Genomic DNA, 18,507 nt, shown 5'->3' on the forward strand with positions numbered 1-18,507 from the left:
CTAAAATAAAGCACACATTTATTTTATTATTTTATCCTGAATAAACTGAAAAGGTGCATAGAATAAAATGAATCAGAAAAGATGTTAAACTGCTGCCAAAGCGATACAAGATTTTGAAGGAGAGAAACACATTTGCCCCCATAAATCACAAATACCTTGACAGCATCCTTTTATTTTAGAATTGAGAAGAAAATTGGAACTAGGCCCAGCTTTTCCAGAGAGCTCTTCAATTTCTTTATTCAAGCAAAAGCCATATTCAGTCAACACAAGATTTCCTAGTTAAGCTCAGCAGGATCAGATGCAATGTTAACTATAGGATCAGAGAAAAGTCCTGCTTCAGAGCAGGCAGTTCTAATACACAATGCTGAGGACAACCAAGGCAACAGCAGTTTCTTTCCCTCTGAAAAAGACTGATGGACAAAAGGGAACTTTCAGCTGTTTAAGATGGTGGTTCTCTTTACGGACACACATTCATGGCAGCATTTGTAACTTTGAGTTCATGGAAAAACAGGTTACCTTTTTGTCTTAAGATCCTTAACTAAATTCTATGGCGGTGGAAGTCTCTGGCTCTGAACTGCATTTATGCTGGCTTATTTTGGGAAAAGATTTTACCAAGGATTTATTTTGCCCCTGCATTCTTTATGGCAGAGATTGAGAAAATATTTTCATTAATAACTGTCAGACATCACAGTTTCTTCTACTGACAAGCAGAAGTGGAGCACGTCCCTTTATTTACCCAGCTTTACAGGGATCTGTATTTTCACAGTCATTTCCAGGTGCCAACAATGACTACTGTTACTGAGGAAGTGAAATAAAATACCACAGATCTTGCCAGAATATCTGGGGTTGCTTATTTTTGTTGTATGCATAGTCTATACACAGGGGTATTTTTAGAGCATTAGGTGATGTGCTTTATTATTAACAGCTAGATTTGAAGCCTGAAGATGATTTATACCTTTCTCTCATATAGAAAAGTTCAGCTAAAGCCACTGTTTCCTTAGCACTTTCCGAGAACTGGTTTCTTCCTAACTCTCTGGAAAGCATCTTGGTTTTTATTTTAAAAAAACAACCAACAGCAAAATTCAAATAATGACAATTCTCCAGCTTCTGGCAACTGAAAGGCACAAAAGAAGTCCAGCTTGGAGTGAAACCACTCAAGAAAGAAAGGAAAATGTTGAAGCAGACAGTAGAATGGGGGGGAGGAATGGGAAGGAATAAAAGAATCCCTCCAGTCCAAAACCCACCAAGCTTTGATTTAAAAAAAAATAATAATATCTCAGCGTTCCCATTTTTGACAGAAGATGTGCTGATGTGTTCACCTGGCCTTTCAGTAGTTACATACCATGACTTAGTCAAACCATGCTACATCACTGCGAAGATTTAAATAGCAGCGACTTCCAATAAGAAAGTTCTGCTAGTGTGTTGATTTTTACAATAAGCATTTCCATTATAAAAAGATAATTTTATACCCACTGCAGCTTCATCTGTTTTAGTAGAGCTTTCTCTAAAACAGATTAAAGTTCATAATTCATGAAGTGCAGAAAGCAGTGAGACGAGGTTAGGTGCATTTTTGTTAGGTAATTAAATGACCTGATTTCCATTAATAAAGAAAGTGCCCTAGTTCCCATTAACACCACTGAAACCGTTCATTAAGATGACAAAAGTTAGACAGTTCTTAAGTCTTGGCCCACAGTCTTTGAAGAAAACACGGAACCAAAGCCAAGGAGTTGTTTGGTCAGAGTTCAAAACGCACAGCAAAGCCTTCATTCCCCACTGCTATCTGTCTTGTGTGGCCGCGTACGGCTGCGTACAGAGCCTGTAGAACACTGCCAGGCAAGAATTCTACACGTGTGTAGAAAATCAAGTCCCGGGTTTTGAGAAACCTACGCACCGAGTGGAAGGCAAAATGCTGCAGTTACCAAGAGTATTCAACACAGCAATTTTAAAATGTTAGCAGGCTACTACTATCTCCATTTTGCTGATAGGAGACTGAAAGAAAGAGACAAAGCAAGCTAACCTAGAGGGAGAAGCCCACAAAAATTAATATGAGTTATTTTTGAAGTGGATTAGTTAAACCACAAACAATTCTACGCAGACAACCATTCAAAACTAAAGCTGCTTTTATTCTACTCAGTGTTATTTTATTCTGAAAGTGAATTAATTTAAATCAAATTGCAGCCACTTTTGTTGTGAATAAGACCATGCAAATTGAGACTCAATACAGTTCACAGACACTTCTAATTTACACCCTTTGTTAATAGAATTAATTTGTCTGAGTGCCCAAGCTCACAGAGGAAGCATGCAAAGGTGTGAGGAGAGAAGGATGAGGCTCACGCCTACAGGGTTTGTGCCCCTGCAGTCCAGGGGTGCCATCCCACCATCTTTGTCTTACCATCCTGCACAGCCCTGAGCCAGAGGACATTCTGCCCTTCCCCATCACCTAGGAAGCAGTGACAGCTCAAGCATTTCATGCATTTAACGAGAGTACCGCACAAACAAGCAGCATCCACTGACTGGGGGGCAGGAGGCAGCACTTGACCCACGAGAGTGCATTCATTGATCTCTGTAGGCACCAAAAGGTGGGGAATGCAAACTGCAGGGCATGTGGAGCTGTGCTTTCAGTCGGCAGCCTGAAAACCCAATAGCTGGCTTCACCGAGAGCACATCTGCAGAGGTGCTACTCAGTGATAACCACTGAAAGATGTCACTGCGAAGGATTTACAAATACTCACTATATTTTCCTTCCTTGTTTTTTTTTTTTTTTTTTTTTTTTTTTTTTGACTCATCATCAGCTTAACATTTTGTTTTCTTACAGCAAGTCTCCGTGCAATTTTTATACTTCCCAGAACTGAAGTAAAACGAAACAATCTGCGGGTGTGAGTGCAGCCCGTCAAGGCAGCACAGCTCTATCACTGCACACTCATGGCTGCAGCCCCACAGCAGCTACTGAAGGCTCAGCCCCATTGAGACCTGTTGGCAGGAGCCCTGCCAGGCTGCCAGGCTGCTTGCTGCGAACTGGGATGAACGCTGCACACCCACACATACAGTCCTGGCAACGCTGCATGCCTCTACTTTTATCTCCCTCACATTTGCAACACATGATTTCCTCGGTTCTCTGCTCTTTCCTCAATCTGTCAGAACCACTTTGGTGTGAATGGCTAGAAATCACCTCAAACTTCTAGTTAGACTCAAATCAGGTTTGGAAAAAAAAAGAAAAAGACAACAGTATTTTTTCTTGCTTTTACTAGCAGTTACCGATGAGTCCATCAGTAGGAAGAAAATACAGCTTCCTTGTTCTCAGCCACGGCTGTCTCTCCTCTACTGTTCTGAAAGCTTCCCAGTAAGAGAAAATAAAAGCTGCAGAACACTTACTCATATGGGGCTGCTCACAGTGTGTAGGAAATGAGATGCATTTGTTTAGAAGTCAGATGGTAAAATACAAGACATAACTCCAAGACTGAAGTTTTAAGAGCCATAAAGAAGTTCAGAACAATCTTGAGTGCCATGGGATAGAGCTGCTGGGTGACAGCTGCTGCTCTGTCGGGACGCCATGCCCAACTACTGCACCTTACACGTCCCCCACTGTCTGAAAGGAGCAATCCCAAAATCTCTAGAAGCGCTCCCGGCCAGCGGGATCCGTGGTCCCCGCGGCGGCCACCCCGCCCCAGCCTTCATTTGCACCGCACTTCTGAAGAGGGCAAAATAGGGGATAAAAAACAAGGAGGGGGGGGGGGGGGGGGGGGAAAGGGAAGGAAAAAAAAAAGAAAAAAATGAAAAAAAAAAACCAAAGCAGCCATCGCGGAGCACCGTTCCCCCGGCAGGGAGCGGCTCGGAGCGATGCTGGACGCCGGACCTGTGCGCAGTCTCCGCCCCGCTCCCCCCTTAGGCCGCCCGGAGGCTCCGCGGCTCCAAGCATAGCAGTGCCCTATGGCTGTTACCTCGGGGGGAAAAGCGCTGGAGAACGGGAAGGGATACATTAACGCGAGCCCTACTTGCTCAGGAGTGGTAATTCCTCTGCAAGCAGACATACAGAGAAGCCCCGCTTTTCTGCAGTGGAGGGACGCGCCTCACAGCACCTCTCTCCGCCCGGCAACGACGGGAAAAAGCGGACAGCGGCTGCAGCCCGCAGCTCCTGCATGGCCCCCACCGCGCACCTGCTGCCGGCTCCGGGCGGGGACTGGCAGACAGTGCGGCATGGGGGAGCCCAAAATGGCCCCCGGGGAACGGGTGGGTTGGGGATGGGAAGGAAGAAAAAAAAAAAAAAAAAAAAGAGAAAAAAGAGATGAAGGAAAAAAAGAAAGAAAAAAGAAGAGAAAAAGAATAAAAGAAATGGGGAAAGAATGAAAGAAAAGAGAGAAAAAAGAGAAAGATTAAAAAGAAAAGCAAGAAAGAAGAAAGGAAAAAGAAAACGAAATGAACCTGCCTAAACTGGGTGCAGCAGAGGCCTCTTAGCGTTGGGGGTTTCCAGGAGACCCCAGCAGGGCTGTCAGAAGGATTTCGCAGCCGATTCCACGACGCACAGCCCTGACATCAGCCTAGCTCAGGAAGTAAGCACGGGACAGCTCGGGTTTCTCTGTAAGAGAAAAGCACGGCAGAACTGTGCCCCAGGGAAAAAAAAAAAAAAAAGAGAGAGAGAGAGAGGGAGAGAGAAAAATCGTAAGGCAGCCTTAACTATGGCCACAATGAGCACACATCATACAGCTGTAGCGGCACTGACTTGACCAGCACATGCCCGTGCGGAGCCCCGAAAGCGAGCACCGTGCCGCACCGTGGGGCGACTGAAGGCAGCGCCATTAGCAGGCACTGCGCGCCCGCCTCCCGCCCCGTCCCGGGAGCGTCGCGCGGTCCTCTGCGGCATCCGCAGCCCCAGGAGAGAGCACGGGTACGGCAGCCGGCCGCCGCAGGCTGTTCCCGCTGGATCGTTTTCTCCCGAGTGGTCCCCGTCCTTATTTGTTTTTGTTTGGATTGGTTGATTTTTTGCTCAGATACCATAAAACGGGCCACTGTGGGGCACGCGTCCCGAGTCCCCTTGAGCCGCCTCGGCCCTTCGTTCCGCTTCGGTTGCGTCCCAGTGACAGTGCATCTCCCGCTGACGGTACCGCGGGCTTGCGAAGGGCGACACAGCAGCGACAGCCACGTGAAGAGCCTGCGCTCGGCGTGCCACCGATATCACCGCCTGCACAGAGGGAAATAGGGCTGCAGCTGGCTTCTCCTCCAGCACCGCGCAGAGCCACCTGCACCCGAGCGCTGCGTCCCCCTCCCTTCTTCCCTCCCCCTGGCCCAGCGACGCTCCACAGGGGGCATCGGCAAAGTGCCGCCCGCCGGCACCGCGGCTCCGGCCCCCCCGGGCGCTCACTCTCCCTGCTCCCGGCCGGCCGCTACGCCGGGCCCCGCGGGACGGAGTGGGGGTACAGTCCGAGAGTCACCCCTTCGTTCCCTCCCAAGGCCGGGAGCCTCGTTACCTCTCCTCGCGGATCCCGGCACCTTCGCCCGAGACTTTTTTCCGTCTCCCGGGTGGGCGGCCCCCGCCCTGCCTCCCTCCGTCCAGTCCTCCCGACGGGGCGGGTCTGGCCGGGGGCGGGTCGGCGCGCTTGAGGCTGTGCCGCGGCGTGGGAAAGCGTCTCAGAGACGGTTCGCTTTGCTGGCGGTGCGGTGCGTGCCGTGCCGGGCCGGAGCCTCCGTCCGGATTTATTTCTCTCTGCCCCACGCCGGTTGCGGGCTGAGCCGCGATGAAGCGACCTTGCGAGGAAACTACCTCAGACAGCGACATGGACGAGACCATCGATGTGGGCAGCGAGAACAACTACTGCGGGTAAGCGGGACCCCTCACCCCCCAGTGCCACCCGCGCGGGTGCCGAGGGCCAAAACCCTGGGCACCATAACCCTGCACTCCATAACGGCAGCATCCCGAAACTCGAGAGTGTGGGCTGTTCCGGGATCCCCGGCACCACTCGGAGCCCGCAGCTATCTGGGAACCCCCGCGCCGCCTGGAGCTCGGGGCAGTGCCGGCCCGGGGGGTGCGTGAGCCGCCCGGCAGCCCCGCGTGATGCACTGCGTGCAGTGGGATCTGTTCGCGAAGTCACTCCCGATCGGTGCCGAGCAACCGAACTGAATCGGAGCCAGTAGGAAATGACCTGTGGGTCCGGTGGTTGGATGGGAACAGCAGCAAACCCCGCTGTGAGCCGGTGGAGATGGATTCCCCACTCGGGAAAGTAGGGGGGGCGGGGGGGGAGAGGAGGAAGGAGGGGGAAATGTCGGGGGGGACTCTGCAGGGACAGCTTGAGTCTGAGGGCCAATGAGGGCAACGCAGTGGTATGAGCACTGAGCCCCGGCTTGTCCCCATCACTGGGGACAGTCTGTCAAACAGCAAGCCTGTTCGTGATGAGGTTGAGACCCTTCCGTGGCTGTAGGCAGTGCAGTTGTAAAAGCAGATTGTAAAAGCCCTGTGCTGATGGTGTTGGAAGAGGTAGCAGGTAGCAGCTGCCCTCCTGCGTGAGTGCCCGCTGAGGTGACAGGAATGACAAAACCTGGCCGGGCCTGTAACATAGCATACATCTGCTGCTGATAGCATAGAGGCATGGAATCATTATGGTTGGAAAGGGCCTCTAAGATTATCTGTTCCAGCTATCATGTAAAGGTCGTCCATGTTTTTTCCTTTGAATGCAGTTCTACGGACTGTATTTGTAAGCATGATTTTAGATACAATGAATATGAAACCTGTGCTGGACGGTGAACCATCTGCTAGAGAACCTTTCAGGGGTTTCTGGCAGTTCACAGAGCAATCCTCTTGGCTGGACCAATCCAAAACAAAATGTCTCTTTGAAAACCCAGTGTGTCCTAAGCAACATGTGACGGCACTATGGGTACTCAATAGAGCAATCTAAGATGTCTTCAGAGAGCAGTTTGTCACACTGTACAACACCTGATGTACTTTTGTCATTTCCCAGGCAAAGCCATAGTTCTGTGCTTCGACCAAATTCCCCAACCACAACATCTCAGATCATGGCCAGAAAGAAAAGAAGAGGGGTACGTGTCCTTTCGTTCTTTTCCCGTGTGACAATTTGTGTGCGTGCTGTAATTTTGCCCTTCAACAATTCTGTAAACTTACCGTGTTTTGTTTTTGGGAATAGATTATAGAGAAAAGGCGCCGGGATCGTATAAATAACAGTTTATCTGAGCTGAGGCGGCTGGTGCCAACTGCTTTTGAAAAACAAGTAAGCCCTTTTTTTTTTTTCATCCTGTATCTCATCTGGCAATGTCGGTTCTCTTGTAGAGCTTATTAAAATAATCCTGTATGTGTCCTGATCTGGCACAAAGCTGGCATCTCAGTGAAGCGCTTTGTTGTGGCAAAACTATTAGGAACATAATTCATCATAAAGCCGAAAAACATTTCCATTCTTTGGCTTGTTTTTCCCTTAAGGGTAACAGTGTTCGTGTTGCCTCTGTTCTTTCGATGAATTCCAGTGGTGGTTTTGTTAAAAATGTGCTTTACTCTGTAGTTAAAAAACAAAACAGAAGAAACAACAAAACAACCCCCCCAGACCTGTGTGTCAATTAGTCATCAGTATAAATCTTGGATCTCTTTTGCCCCTTCTTTAGGGAAACTTTCATTTTAATCTATAGTTGCAGTTGCAACGTAATCTGTATGATTTTCTAAGAAGCAAGCGAGCTGCCCGGATCAGTCAGGTTTTAAAGTGGCCGTGTAAAAGCAGTGCACTGGGGCTAGGAAAAGGCCCAGCGGTGAGATCCAGGTAAGGCAGTGGTACTTTCAAAGGCGTTCAATGAGCAGTGCTCGATGGGAAGGCTGTCAAGGTCCAGCTGACTGCAGGGAACCTGGGTTCAGCTCCTGCCTGGGAAATTGCACAGCGAAAGCTTCAAGTACCATCAGTGCTGCAAAAAGCGTGTTTTGTTTCTGCTGCTCAAATTATTTAATTACTTTCCCATATCTTGAGTTTAATTTTTTTTTTTGTCTCCTGATTTGATATTTAACAGCATGTATATTTTATCAAATGTATTTGAAGATGCGTGGGTATGTGCAGATGGCACTGGGTCTCACGCAGAGGCACCAACTGAGAGTACAGCTCCTGACTTCTTGGAACTGAAAATAAAATACAGAAAGTAAACCCTGAGAGCAGCCTGTGGGTGCCGAACTGTTGGGGCAGCTAGGAGTGGCCAGAGCCCCGCTGTACCAGGCTCAGTACATGAACAAGAGGCCAATGAAAAAGAAATTTTAAGTGTTGCAGTTGCAGTAAGAGCATCACTTGTGTCACCTGCAATGTACTTCAGTACCTGCTGGCTTTAGCTGAACTGTTCCGTAGGCTGTGGCAGAGTGGAGCGGCAGAGGTATTTTCAGCTAGATAAACAGGGGCAAGAGACAACAGTTGTTTGTCCCATTTTATTGTTTACTTCTCAAAACCCACAAACATTATAAAACAAGTCCTACAGAGCCTTTGGAAGGGACCCAGCAGTGTGCAGTTTTTAGCTATTAGTCACTCGCCCGGAGACGGCCTGTGCTGTTTCTACGGAAAAGATGAAGTCTGAGCAAAACACAGGATGCAGTTGCATGTAAAATGTAGAATTTAATCAAAAGCTCGCCCTCACACCAAAATTCATCCTAAGAAATGTTGAAAGCAATAAGTGAATTTAAAAAAATATGTAAGATCGGGGTAAAAATAAGCGTGCGATGTATTTTGCTCAGCCTCCCTGACACTTCCCTGTAAGATGCCAAAGACAAAGTCACCCGTCCTTTCCCAGCTCCTTGGCATTCCACTCACTGAAGTGTCCGAGCAAGACTGTCAGCTCCCACTGCCCTTCCACCCGCTCCTGGCCACATGCTGATCCCCTGGAGCTGAGCTTTGAGGTGCCCCCCGGACCTCTTCTGCTCACCTGCAGCACAAATGAAGCAGCGGAGGCTGCAGAGAGTCTGGTGTCAGCAAGTGGCACGAGTGGGAACAGAGAGCAGATTTGGCTTGCAGGATGCTGTCTGCCAGCAGCCAAAGTTTGCGCAGCTCTGATTTTTGTTGATGCTGAGGGGGATCCTGGGGTAATGTTCGCATGGACAACTCAGCTGTCTGGGTATGTTCCAGGTGTGTTTGAGGTTTTATTTATAAATTAATGTATTAATACTGCCTTTGGACTTGCATCCTACAACACCATGAGCCATCCTCAGTGGCAGGAAAGAGCCTCATTGCTGGAAGAGTTCTTTCTTTTTCACAGTGTTCAGCTGCGTGTCCCTGCAAACTCAGCCTTGCAGTAACTTAAAAAACTGTGGGCTGTGCGATTGTTTTTGCAGCGGAGAATGAGAATAGAATATTCAGCAGCCAAACGACATGTCAAAAATTAATAGGCTTCTAGGGAAGAAGGATACTTTTCGATGTGTGTCCATAGGGACACCTACTGGTAAAAGCAGCAAAAGAGGCTGTGGAGGGATCTTCATCACCAGCACTGCAGACCTTTCCCGGTGGGTTTTCAGGTTTTTTTTTTGGGTCGGTTGCTTGAAAAGGATGTGCTGAAAGTGAGACTCTTCTTTTATTTCATGAAGGCATCATCTCTGCACCAACCTCAAAGCCAGAGTTACACTGAGCCATAGTCTTAATAAAGCCAGGTTGTGCTGCTGGTGCTTGTGTCACTGAGAGGGAGACGGCAGTAGTCATTAGGCAGTGTCTGGGATGCAGATGCTCACAAAAGAATTAAGCTGAGAATGTTCCTATGATAGGAGAAATTGAAACCGTAAGGCTGGGCTCAGTTTTATTTACATGAATCTCTTATCTCGAAGGGATCTGCCAAATTAGAAAAAGCAGAAATACTGCAAATGACAGTGGATCATCTGAAGATGCTTCAAGCGACTGGAGGTAAAGGTAAGGAGAAGATGGCTTCTTTTTCTGCTGCTTGGGGAAATTTCAGCAAAAAGTACTTTGACGGGCTGTGATAGGCGTTTCCAGATTAAAGGAGTGGAAATCAATGCTAATGGCAGGATTGAACTCGTGGGAAAGAACTACTGGGACAAAAGAAGCACTTGACCCTGGGCTTGTGTTTGCTTTCATAACACTGTGGGAGTAAAGGCTTCATTCACAGGCAGCCCAGTCAGAGATTTGTTTGGGGTTTCCAAAGAGCACTGAAATCGGCACAGGGAGACAAAACAAATAGGCAAACACCAAACATAAACAGGAGGTTTGTGGCAACAATTGTGTAGCACAAAACCAATGTTAAAACTCATTATACAGCAGCTATACCAAAGGAAGTGGATGGAGAGGAGCTTTCATTATTGTGGATGTATTTTCTTTGTTCTGGAAAGACTTATAAATGTGAGGTTAGACTGCCTCGTCCACCAGAACAAAATCCAGCCTGCTATAGGCAGCTCTAGGTATCAGATAAGACTGCAGACTGATAGCAGCACTATCTGAGCTTCTATTTACACACTGGATGTGTTTGTCAGAGGTCAGGGTGGTTCCTTGCATCCAGAGCCTGCATGACACAGAGGCAGTGCGGTCGACCCGTTTGATTGCCTGCTGCCATGAGCCAAGCGTGCCCTGCTTGTGCGAGCTGACAGCCCTGAGGCTGGAGGCCAAACGATGTCAGCCACCCACGAGCTGTTCTCTATAGTCACGGGGTTGCAGCTTATTTGGAGCAAAGAACTTGCTTGCCTTCCATAAGAACTGTCCCACATCCCGTGCCCTCAACTGTCATTATAGTTGAAACTGCCGTAATGGAGATCAGCCCATTTTTCATTAACCCATTGTGATATAAAGGTACAGGCTAGAAAAGAGACTGCTGCTGGAAATGTAATCACTTGCTTTCTTTTTATTAAACTCAAAAGTTTTTAGCCCGTGAGAGAATTGCTGCAGCTCTCTGTACCTTGCAGTGATTACAGGGCTCAACTTAAAATCAGTGCGTGCATAACAACAAATGGCTATGGGAAAGCCTGCTGGAGGCTGGTGTTCTGTTATTTGTTAAAAGTCACACCAAGCTGACATACATATTTTATAGGTGTTAAGAGGCTTTTGTTAGTAGTACCTCTAAGCTTAAGATTTACTGGTAGCTAGCTCATTTTGTCAGAAGTGAAAGGGATTTTATTGCCTTTCATATAACAGATATGCTTCTCGGTATCTTGAGCAGATGTACAAAATTTAAGGAAATGTTAATTTTATCTAACTGTATGCAGGAGGAAATGTTCTGTAAAGATGTCTATTTCGCTGGGAAAGTAGTGCTCTTGAAAGTTACGAAACGCCCGAATTTTTTGTGCGTGTGCAACTTGAATTCAAATCATCTCGTGTCTGCGTGGTGGTGCAGTCTTTAATTGCGTAGTTGCTTACTGGTTTTCCACAGTCTGTTTCACTTGGTGCAAGGCTAAGCAAGCAAGGCTAAGAAGCCAAGAGCAGTGGTTGCCGCTTCGTTGCGTCCTCCCTTTACAGTGCATAGCCCAGCTATCCCAGCCTGTCTCTCATAAAAGCTGCAACAGCCCCCATCTCTCCAAGACCTGTACCACTAGTGATACGGCCACTCTTTAGGGAGATTTAACAGGAATGCTCCTTCCCCTGCCTCTCTATCCTCAAACAAATTTTGCTGGGGATTATTTTTTAAGTGGGTCAGATCGAGTGGCTATCTGATGGGGCAGGGATGAGGTGCTGGGGACGGGAGCTGCCAGGCACAGAACAAGGAGATTCATGGTGTGGGGAGGTTACCCACAGCCACCAGTGGCCAACCAGAGCCACCTTTGCGACCCTTAGGAGCCCTCCTTGCTACTCCAGGGCCAGAGATTTGTGGCACATCAGTATAATGCCCAGCTATTTCACAAACACTGCGGCTTAATCTTCTCCTTCTGACCCAGAGATAAGAGTAATCTCACTGGATGGATTAACAAACTTTAAGAAAAGAGGTCTGTAAGTTAGTGCTGGGCAAAGTTTAAGCCTGTGTTTCCTTCTTACTTAATGTTTTACTTTGCAAAGTAAGTAACAGCTTTAAATATCATTTCCTTAGGTATTTTAAAGGCTGATACTTGTTTTATTTGCAATTGTAGTTATTCCTACTTCGTAACTCATTTTGTTGAAAATGAGAAATTTTGTTGGTCAGAGAAAAGATTTGTCCCATCATTTCATCTATGGACAGAAGTTGTTATCAGAAGAGAGAGAAACATGTCCTAGAACCCTTACATTGTGTTGTGCCCCGTGCTGAGAACTAGGGATAGCTTGTTTTTCTCCTAGTGGCCCACCAACTGAGAATGCATGGAGCTGGAAAGGGTGGCATTGGTAGCCTCTCAGATTTAGTGGTGCGGTGAATCCAGTGTGAGCACAGCAGGAAAAAGGCTGACATGGCTTCAGCCTTTTGGAACCTTTCTGGCAGATAGGGAAGCAGGCAGGGAAGAAGCCAAAGCAGGGAGGCTACTGCTTTTCCAGCTCTGCGTATATTCTATATTTCCTGATGCAGGTGTGGGCAATGGTCTCATTGTTGTGTGAAGTTATTGTCTGGCCTGGGGCCAGCGCTTTTTGCTGACAGGGCAAGCAAGCAAAAGGAAAGAGCTGTTAGCCAGCAGCAAGTAGCTGGCTGGGACCTTGGTGTGGTTTTATTGCAGCTTCAGTGCAAATTGAGCTCAGGTGACTGACACCTGGGTTGGTGTAGAAAGAGCTGTTAGTGGCCGTGCCTTGTCACCTAAGCACCTGGAGCTCAGTTCCCACGTGGGCTGGTGTCCTCATTTCTGTTTCTTGGCCACCTCGCAGGAGATTGACAGGGAGCCAGCACATACAGGGCTTTTGGACTGCTCATCCCAGAGCCAGCTCAGGCACAGAGGGAGCCACAGACAGCGATGTCCTCCACATCTGCATTCCAGAGACATGGAAGGGAGGTCTTGAGGCTTCTGATCTGAAGACTGTCCTCAAGCCAAGCTGCCGGCCGCCATTCAGCACACAGCTCTCTCACCACTGCCTGCCTGCCTGCCTGGTTTTAGTCAGAAGTTCCCTCAAAACACTGTGATTTCACAAATTGTTCAGATGCGGCAGAGGGGTCTGTGCTTCCTGGCTGAACTCCCCGACATGTTGTACTCACCATGCTGCTAGCTGGAGAGGCTTTCTCTGGGGTCTTGTACAGCATCAGGTGGGCAAGGTGGCTTGCATGACAAGCACTGTTGTAAACTGACAAGAGGTGGTATATAGCAGGCAGGGGATTTAGGAAGATGTGATTAATTGTATGTACATATAATTAATTAAGAATAGAATGGGCTGGGTTGAAAAGGATCACAGTGATCATCAAGTTTCAAACCCCCTGCTATGTGCAGGGTCACCAACCACCAGACCAGGCTGCCCAGAGCCACATCCAGCCTGGCCTTGAATGCTTCCAGGGATGGGGCATCCACAACCTCCTTGGGCAACCTGTTCCAGTGTGTCACCACCCTCTATGTGAAAAACTTCCTCCTAATATCTAACCTAAACCTCCCCTGTCTCAGTTTAAAACCGTTCCCCCTTGTCCTATCACTATCCACCATTGTAAACAGCTGTTCCCCCTCCTGTTTATATGCTCCCTTTAACTACAGGAAGGCCAAAATGTCCCTGGAGCCTCCTCTTTTCCAAGCTGAACAAGCCCAGTTCCCTCAACCTTTCTTCATAGAGCCTGAGTTCATTCTACGATGCGGACGCACAGCAATAGAAAGTGAAAGCAGCCTTCTAAGCTGCTTGATTTTTTCAAGAAGACCTCAGTTATTTCATGCCCAACTGTGCAAGGTCTGGTGCAAATATTGCTGCCAAAATGCACCATAATAAGGGCACTTGATCCGTCTGTACTAATGCACATCATAGTCATAAATACCATAAAAAAGTTTTGAAGAAAGCAAAAGAAAAACCACTATGCCCACTTGAGAGTAACTGGACATTGCTCTCCCAAGAACACCTCTGAACTGAAGTGGAATTGATTTTTGTAGCTGAAGAGCAGCAACTTAACCACTAGATTTGATACTAAACCCTTTTAGAAAGGGAATATCTTTTCATATGTGTTTAATAAAACTGATTTTTTCTTTCCAAATGTTTTTTGTCTCAAGCCTATGGAGCTCCAGCTGCTATTTGCTGAAATGCCTCTTGGGCTATGTGACTGTCAGTCTTCCATCTCCAAATTAGCAATGGCATTGCATAAAACGTTTTCTCAGTAAAGCTTTTTATTGTGTGTGTGCAGAGTCATGACAAGATGTTTTTAGTTTGTAGTTAAATAGCACCGTATGCCACATCGTCCTAATGACTCTGGGAAGGAGATGAGCCCTCAGCAGCAGTTGCAACAACTGTCTCGCAGTGTCAAGCAATAGCTTCAGTGCGTTGCTGTGAATGCTAGCATGGGGAAAGCAGAGGCAGCAGAGTGCGTGCGAGCTGCCTGGTCCCCCGCCGTCTCTTTGTGCGTAGAAATGTGTCCCTCACACACGCAGGGGTGACACCATAACACCGCACTGCAGAGGCTTCCCGAGGTACCGCAGGAGCGGCATCGTGTATCTCTTCAAGAGTCACGAGTACTTATGGTCTTAATTCCTTTCGTTTATATAGTGTACAAAAACAACTGTAGCCTATTGCATTACAGGGATGGTCACACAAATCACTTACAGGCTGGAGAACACACTTTTCTTGTTGCGAATCTTAACCCGTAAGTGACAGACCGGTGGCTGAGGGAGGCTGGGGCTGGCCGTGTTGCCTGATGTCAGCCGGGAGGTTGGCCTAGCGCTCAGCGTGCCTTTTGTCCACCTCTTGCAGGTTATTTTGATGCTCACTCACTGGCCATGGATTTCATGAGCATTGGCTTCCGGGAGTGCTTGACTGAAGTTGCGAGATACCTGACATCTGTGGAAGGCCTCGACACCTCTGACCCGCTGCGTGTCAGACTGGTGTCCCATCTCAGCACCTGCGCCTCTCAGCGGGAAGCGGCTGCCATGACCTCCTCCATGGCCCACCACCACCACCCGCTGCACCCGCACCACTGGGCAGCCGCCTTCCACCACCTCCCGGCCGCCCTGCTACAGCCCAATGGACTCCACGCCCCCGAGGCCGCTCCATGCAGACTTTCCTCAGAAGTGCCTCCCCACGGCTCCGCACTGCTCACCGCTACCTTCGCCCACACCGACGCCGCCCTCAGGGTCCCCTCAGCGGGCAGTGTTGCTCCCTGCGTCCCCCCGCTCTCTACCTCTCTCCTCTCCCTCTCGGCTACCGTTCATGCCGCAGCCGCCGCCGCCACGGCAGCCGCCCAGAGTTTCCCCCTCTCCTTCACCAGCACCTTCCCCATGCTCCCCCCAAGTGCAGCTGCCGCTGCGGTGGCAGCAGCTACAGCCATCACCCCGCCATTGGCCATGTCAGCCTCATCCAGCCCCCAGCAGGCTGGCAGTGGGGCAAGCGGCAAGCCCTACCGGCCCTGGGGGACGGAGGTCGGAGCCTTCTAAGTGCCCCCTCTTCTACCCTACACAACTCCCTCTTCTCTCTCCACGCATGCACACAAACACAAACACACACACACACACATACAGCTCCTGTGACCTTGCTGAGTGCCAAGGGCCACTGTCACCCAGGGCCTGGCAGCCAGCCCAGGCACTGTCCTCGCTGCAGGCACTGGAAGGGACACAGGCTGCCTGCTCCTCCTGGCAGGTGTGCTGAGGGCACCTGGAGGCAGTGGCTTTCAGAAGCATCACCATTGCATTGGCATGTGGATGTTCCCCAGGACATACGTAGGCACTAGGGCTAACAGTTCTCTGGCTGTACATCCACACTTGGCGGAGAAGAGAGGAATCATCCCCATCAGGTCTCCTGGGGCTCAGAAAAGAATTTGACTTTCCTAAGTGCCTGACATTTAAACAATAATAATAATAATAATAATAATAAAAAGAAATAAAACTTATATATACATTTGTTCTGCTAAAACCAATAACATTGCACAGGTATGGGAGTGACCTGGGAGAGACAGGCAGTCCTGAACTGCAGCTTCAGGACTGCGATATTCTTCCAGGAAAGAGTGTGCTCTTTAAGCAGACAGGTTCATTTAGCCAAAAGGCTGCTGAGAAACATCGTACAATTTGACAGGCCTGGAACTCGCTTACTTAGTTTCCTTCCTTTGTACAGACTTGCCAAATTGTGACATCTAGCACAGCCCTGGTAAAAACAATTATCTTATCAGTGCTTGGATTAATGAACGTTTCAGCAGTGCCTGTGAGCCTTGAGGCACCCTTTTTTATGGCTTAACTATGGTGCTAACTTGTATCTGCACAAACAGTAGGTTGTCATGCACCCAGAAGTAACCACCTGCTGACAGCATGCACAGTTCTGTGGGGTTGGCTCATGCCAATACAAGAGACCTGGTGTTGTGAGAGTTCCATTTAACTTATTTAGCTGCGTTTGGACGTTTACTTTTAGCCAACTCTGTACAAAATCCCTCTTCTTTTCACTATCAACTTCTGGGATAACAGTCGCTCTGGGTATGAATGAAGTGATGGTAGGGACAATTTTAAATTGGCTGTTAGCATGCCAACATTGTAATGTGGGTTTGATTCCAAACCAAAATGAATGTATTAAAGGGGATGGCAGTAAGTTATTTTGTCAATACCCAGACAACTAGTGCTGCATAAAATGTTTTGCTTTCTTTTTTTATTACGGTGACTTAAAATAACCTAAGTATTTTAATACATCAAGTCAAAAACTAGAGATTTTATGTAAAAAAAATAAAAAGTAAAAATAAAACACAGCATGTATTATTATGCACTTGATTTCTCTGCTGTGTGGAGAAAGCAGTAAGCATTGAGAATGTTAAACATTACGCAAAATATACTTTAAAATATTTGTTTTAAAAATACTGTACCTAGTTGGTCTTTTATGCATTACTTTGTTAACCTTTTTTTCTATGCAAAAGTCTTTACATATCACTAATTAAATGAAGTCCTTTTTGACTGCGTTTTATGGATGATTTGTTGCAGTTTGTGTTTGGTCTTGAGAAATACTCATGGACTGTGGCCTGAAGCACACCCATCAGCCTCTCTCCGGCTCCTGTTCGATGAGAAGCCTGTCTCCTCCAGGATACAGTTAAGCAGGCAGGAAAACAGTAAAACAGCATTGTTTTTTGATTCTGCAGTGAATGAAACAGATCCATCTGTCCATCCCAGAGAGCACCCTAAAGCATTGAGGTTTCCAGCATTCATTCATCCTCACCAAGGGGATGTGTGTAGAAAGAGAAAAATTTAACCAAATGGAATTCAATATTGAGAATGAGAGAGGGCAGTTTTCACCTCTGGTTCTGGTTTCCTAACTTCAGTTCTCACTGAGGCAAGAATTTGTTTCATGTTAGGTCTGCAGAGAATGTTAGTATAAGGTGTGTTCTCTAGCTATAGGATAACCACGAATTCTTACAAGTCTGAAAGGTTCTAGAAGATCTATTAGACTTTCCTAACAGGTGACAGGACTGAGAAACAGAAAGGAGGTGACAACTCTATAGACTCTCAGAGACAGCATCCATTGCCAAAATGCAGCCTCAGATAATGACTTGCCCCCTTAATCCCCGCCTCCCAAGTGTTAGAGATGTATCTGATCCACACCTGCATAAACTGGACCTCGGTGCTCAGGCAGTGAGCAGCATGAACAGCATGCTGTCCCATGGTTAAAACAGGAAAGGAAAGAAAAGAAAAAAAAAAAGAAGAAGGATCTGCACTCCTGTGCCATAAATCATACATGGTATTCTGTGAAGTTTCGTTGTTCATGGGAGATTCAGACATTTCTTTGTCTCCAGATGTAAGTGCCCAATGGCTCTGCTGGTATGTTCATCAGCATCCAGTTAAGGTATCCTTCATTTTCTCTGTGGATAGTTTCAAGAAGAAAGGTCGCATGAGTGAAAAAAGTGGGGTTATTTGCATGAAAAAGCAGATTTCAACCCTACTTGACTTTAAGCTGTTAACTATTAACCTGCCATCTAAGAGCCTGGTAGGAGTTCTCCCTACATCATACTGTGGTAAGAACGGGCAACCACTGACTTGGTTCCAGCTAAGGGCTTCAAACTATTTGGTGTGCCTCAAATCATTACAATCTGTCTCCTTAAAGGCAACACTCTGCCTTGTCATAAAGGAAGGTAGCTTGAAAAAATATTTTTCAGAAGCTGGTTAGACAGAACTGTGGATATTTTGGCATCCTGAAGCAAACATCATGGATGGATTTGTGCAGCCTTTGTATTTGGGCCTGTCATACTCTCACTCTTATGAAATAAGCCAAGTTTGTGCGTGCTGAGTGGCTTATATCTTCTCTATTTTCTTTTTCTGTTTTGTTTTGGGTTTTGATCTGGTTTCAATTTGTTTTTCGAGATCAGCACCATGCAAGGCAAGAGCTCAGCCTACATTCTGTTTAATCCTGAGCCCCTCCATGGGATATCACCTCTGTGATGTCAGATGAAGATTTCCCAAGTGAGAAATGAGAGGAGAAGCAGCTTATCATACATGTTCCATTGGAAAGACATCAGAAGGTAATAGCTTTGGGTAGGTCAGAGCTGAAGAAATTCATATAAGTGTTAGAGCAAAGGAAA

At 47.4% G+C, this 18,507-nt stretch overlaps 1 protein-coding gene across 1 annotated transcript; it reads left to right on the top strand.

Annotated features, from left to right (window-relative positions):
• Positions 1-5,615: 5,615 nt before the first annotated feature.
• HEY2 (hes related family bHLH transcription factor with YRPW motif 2) lies at positions 5,616-16,896 on the top strand. Its single transcript, XM_052677863.1, has 5 exons — positions 5,616-5,812; positions 6,948-7,026; positions 7,131-7,214; positions 9,776-9,857; positions 14,718-16,896. The coding sequence occupies exons 1-5, from the start codon at positions 5,730-5,732 to the stop codon at positions 15,395-15,397; spliced, it is 1,008 nt and encodes a 335-aa protein (XP_052533823.1). The 5' UTR covers positions 5,616-5,729; the 3' UTR covers positions 15,398-16,896.
• The last annotated feature ends 1,611 nt before the right edge of the window (positions 16,897-18,507 follow it).

Source organism: Tympanuchus pallidicinctus, unplaced genomic scaffold (genome assembly GCF_026119805.1).
Source record: "Tympanuchus pallidicinctus isolate F22 unplaced genomic scaffold, pur_lepc_1.0 scaffold1, whole genome shotgun sequence".
Taxonomy (NCBI): domain Eukaryota; kingdom Metazoa; phylum Chordata; class Aves; order Galliformes; family Phasianidae; genus Tympanuchus; species Tympanuchus pallidicinctus.

Bases quoted from the DNA above. Each gene is read 5' to 3' on its own strand.
- HEY2 (XM_052677863.1), top strand. From the start codon at position 5,730: ATGAAGCGACCTTGCGAGGAAACTACCTCAGACAGCGACATGGACGAG. The intron at 7,215-9,775 runs GTAAGCCCTTTT...CTTATCTCGAAG, and splicing joins CAACTGCTTTTGAAAAACAA to GGATCTGCCAAATTAGAAAA. The intron at 9,858-14,717 runs GTAAGGAGAAGA...CACCTCTTGCAG, and splicing joins TCAAGCGACTGGAGGTAAAG to GTTATTTTGATGCTCACTCA.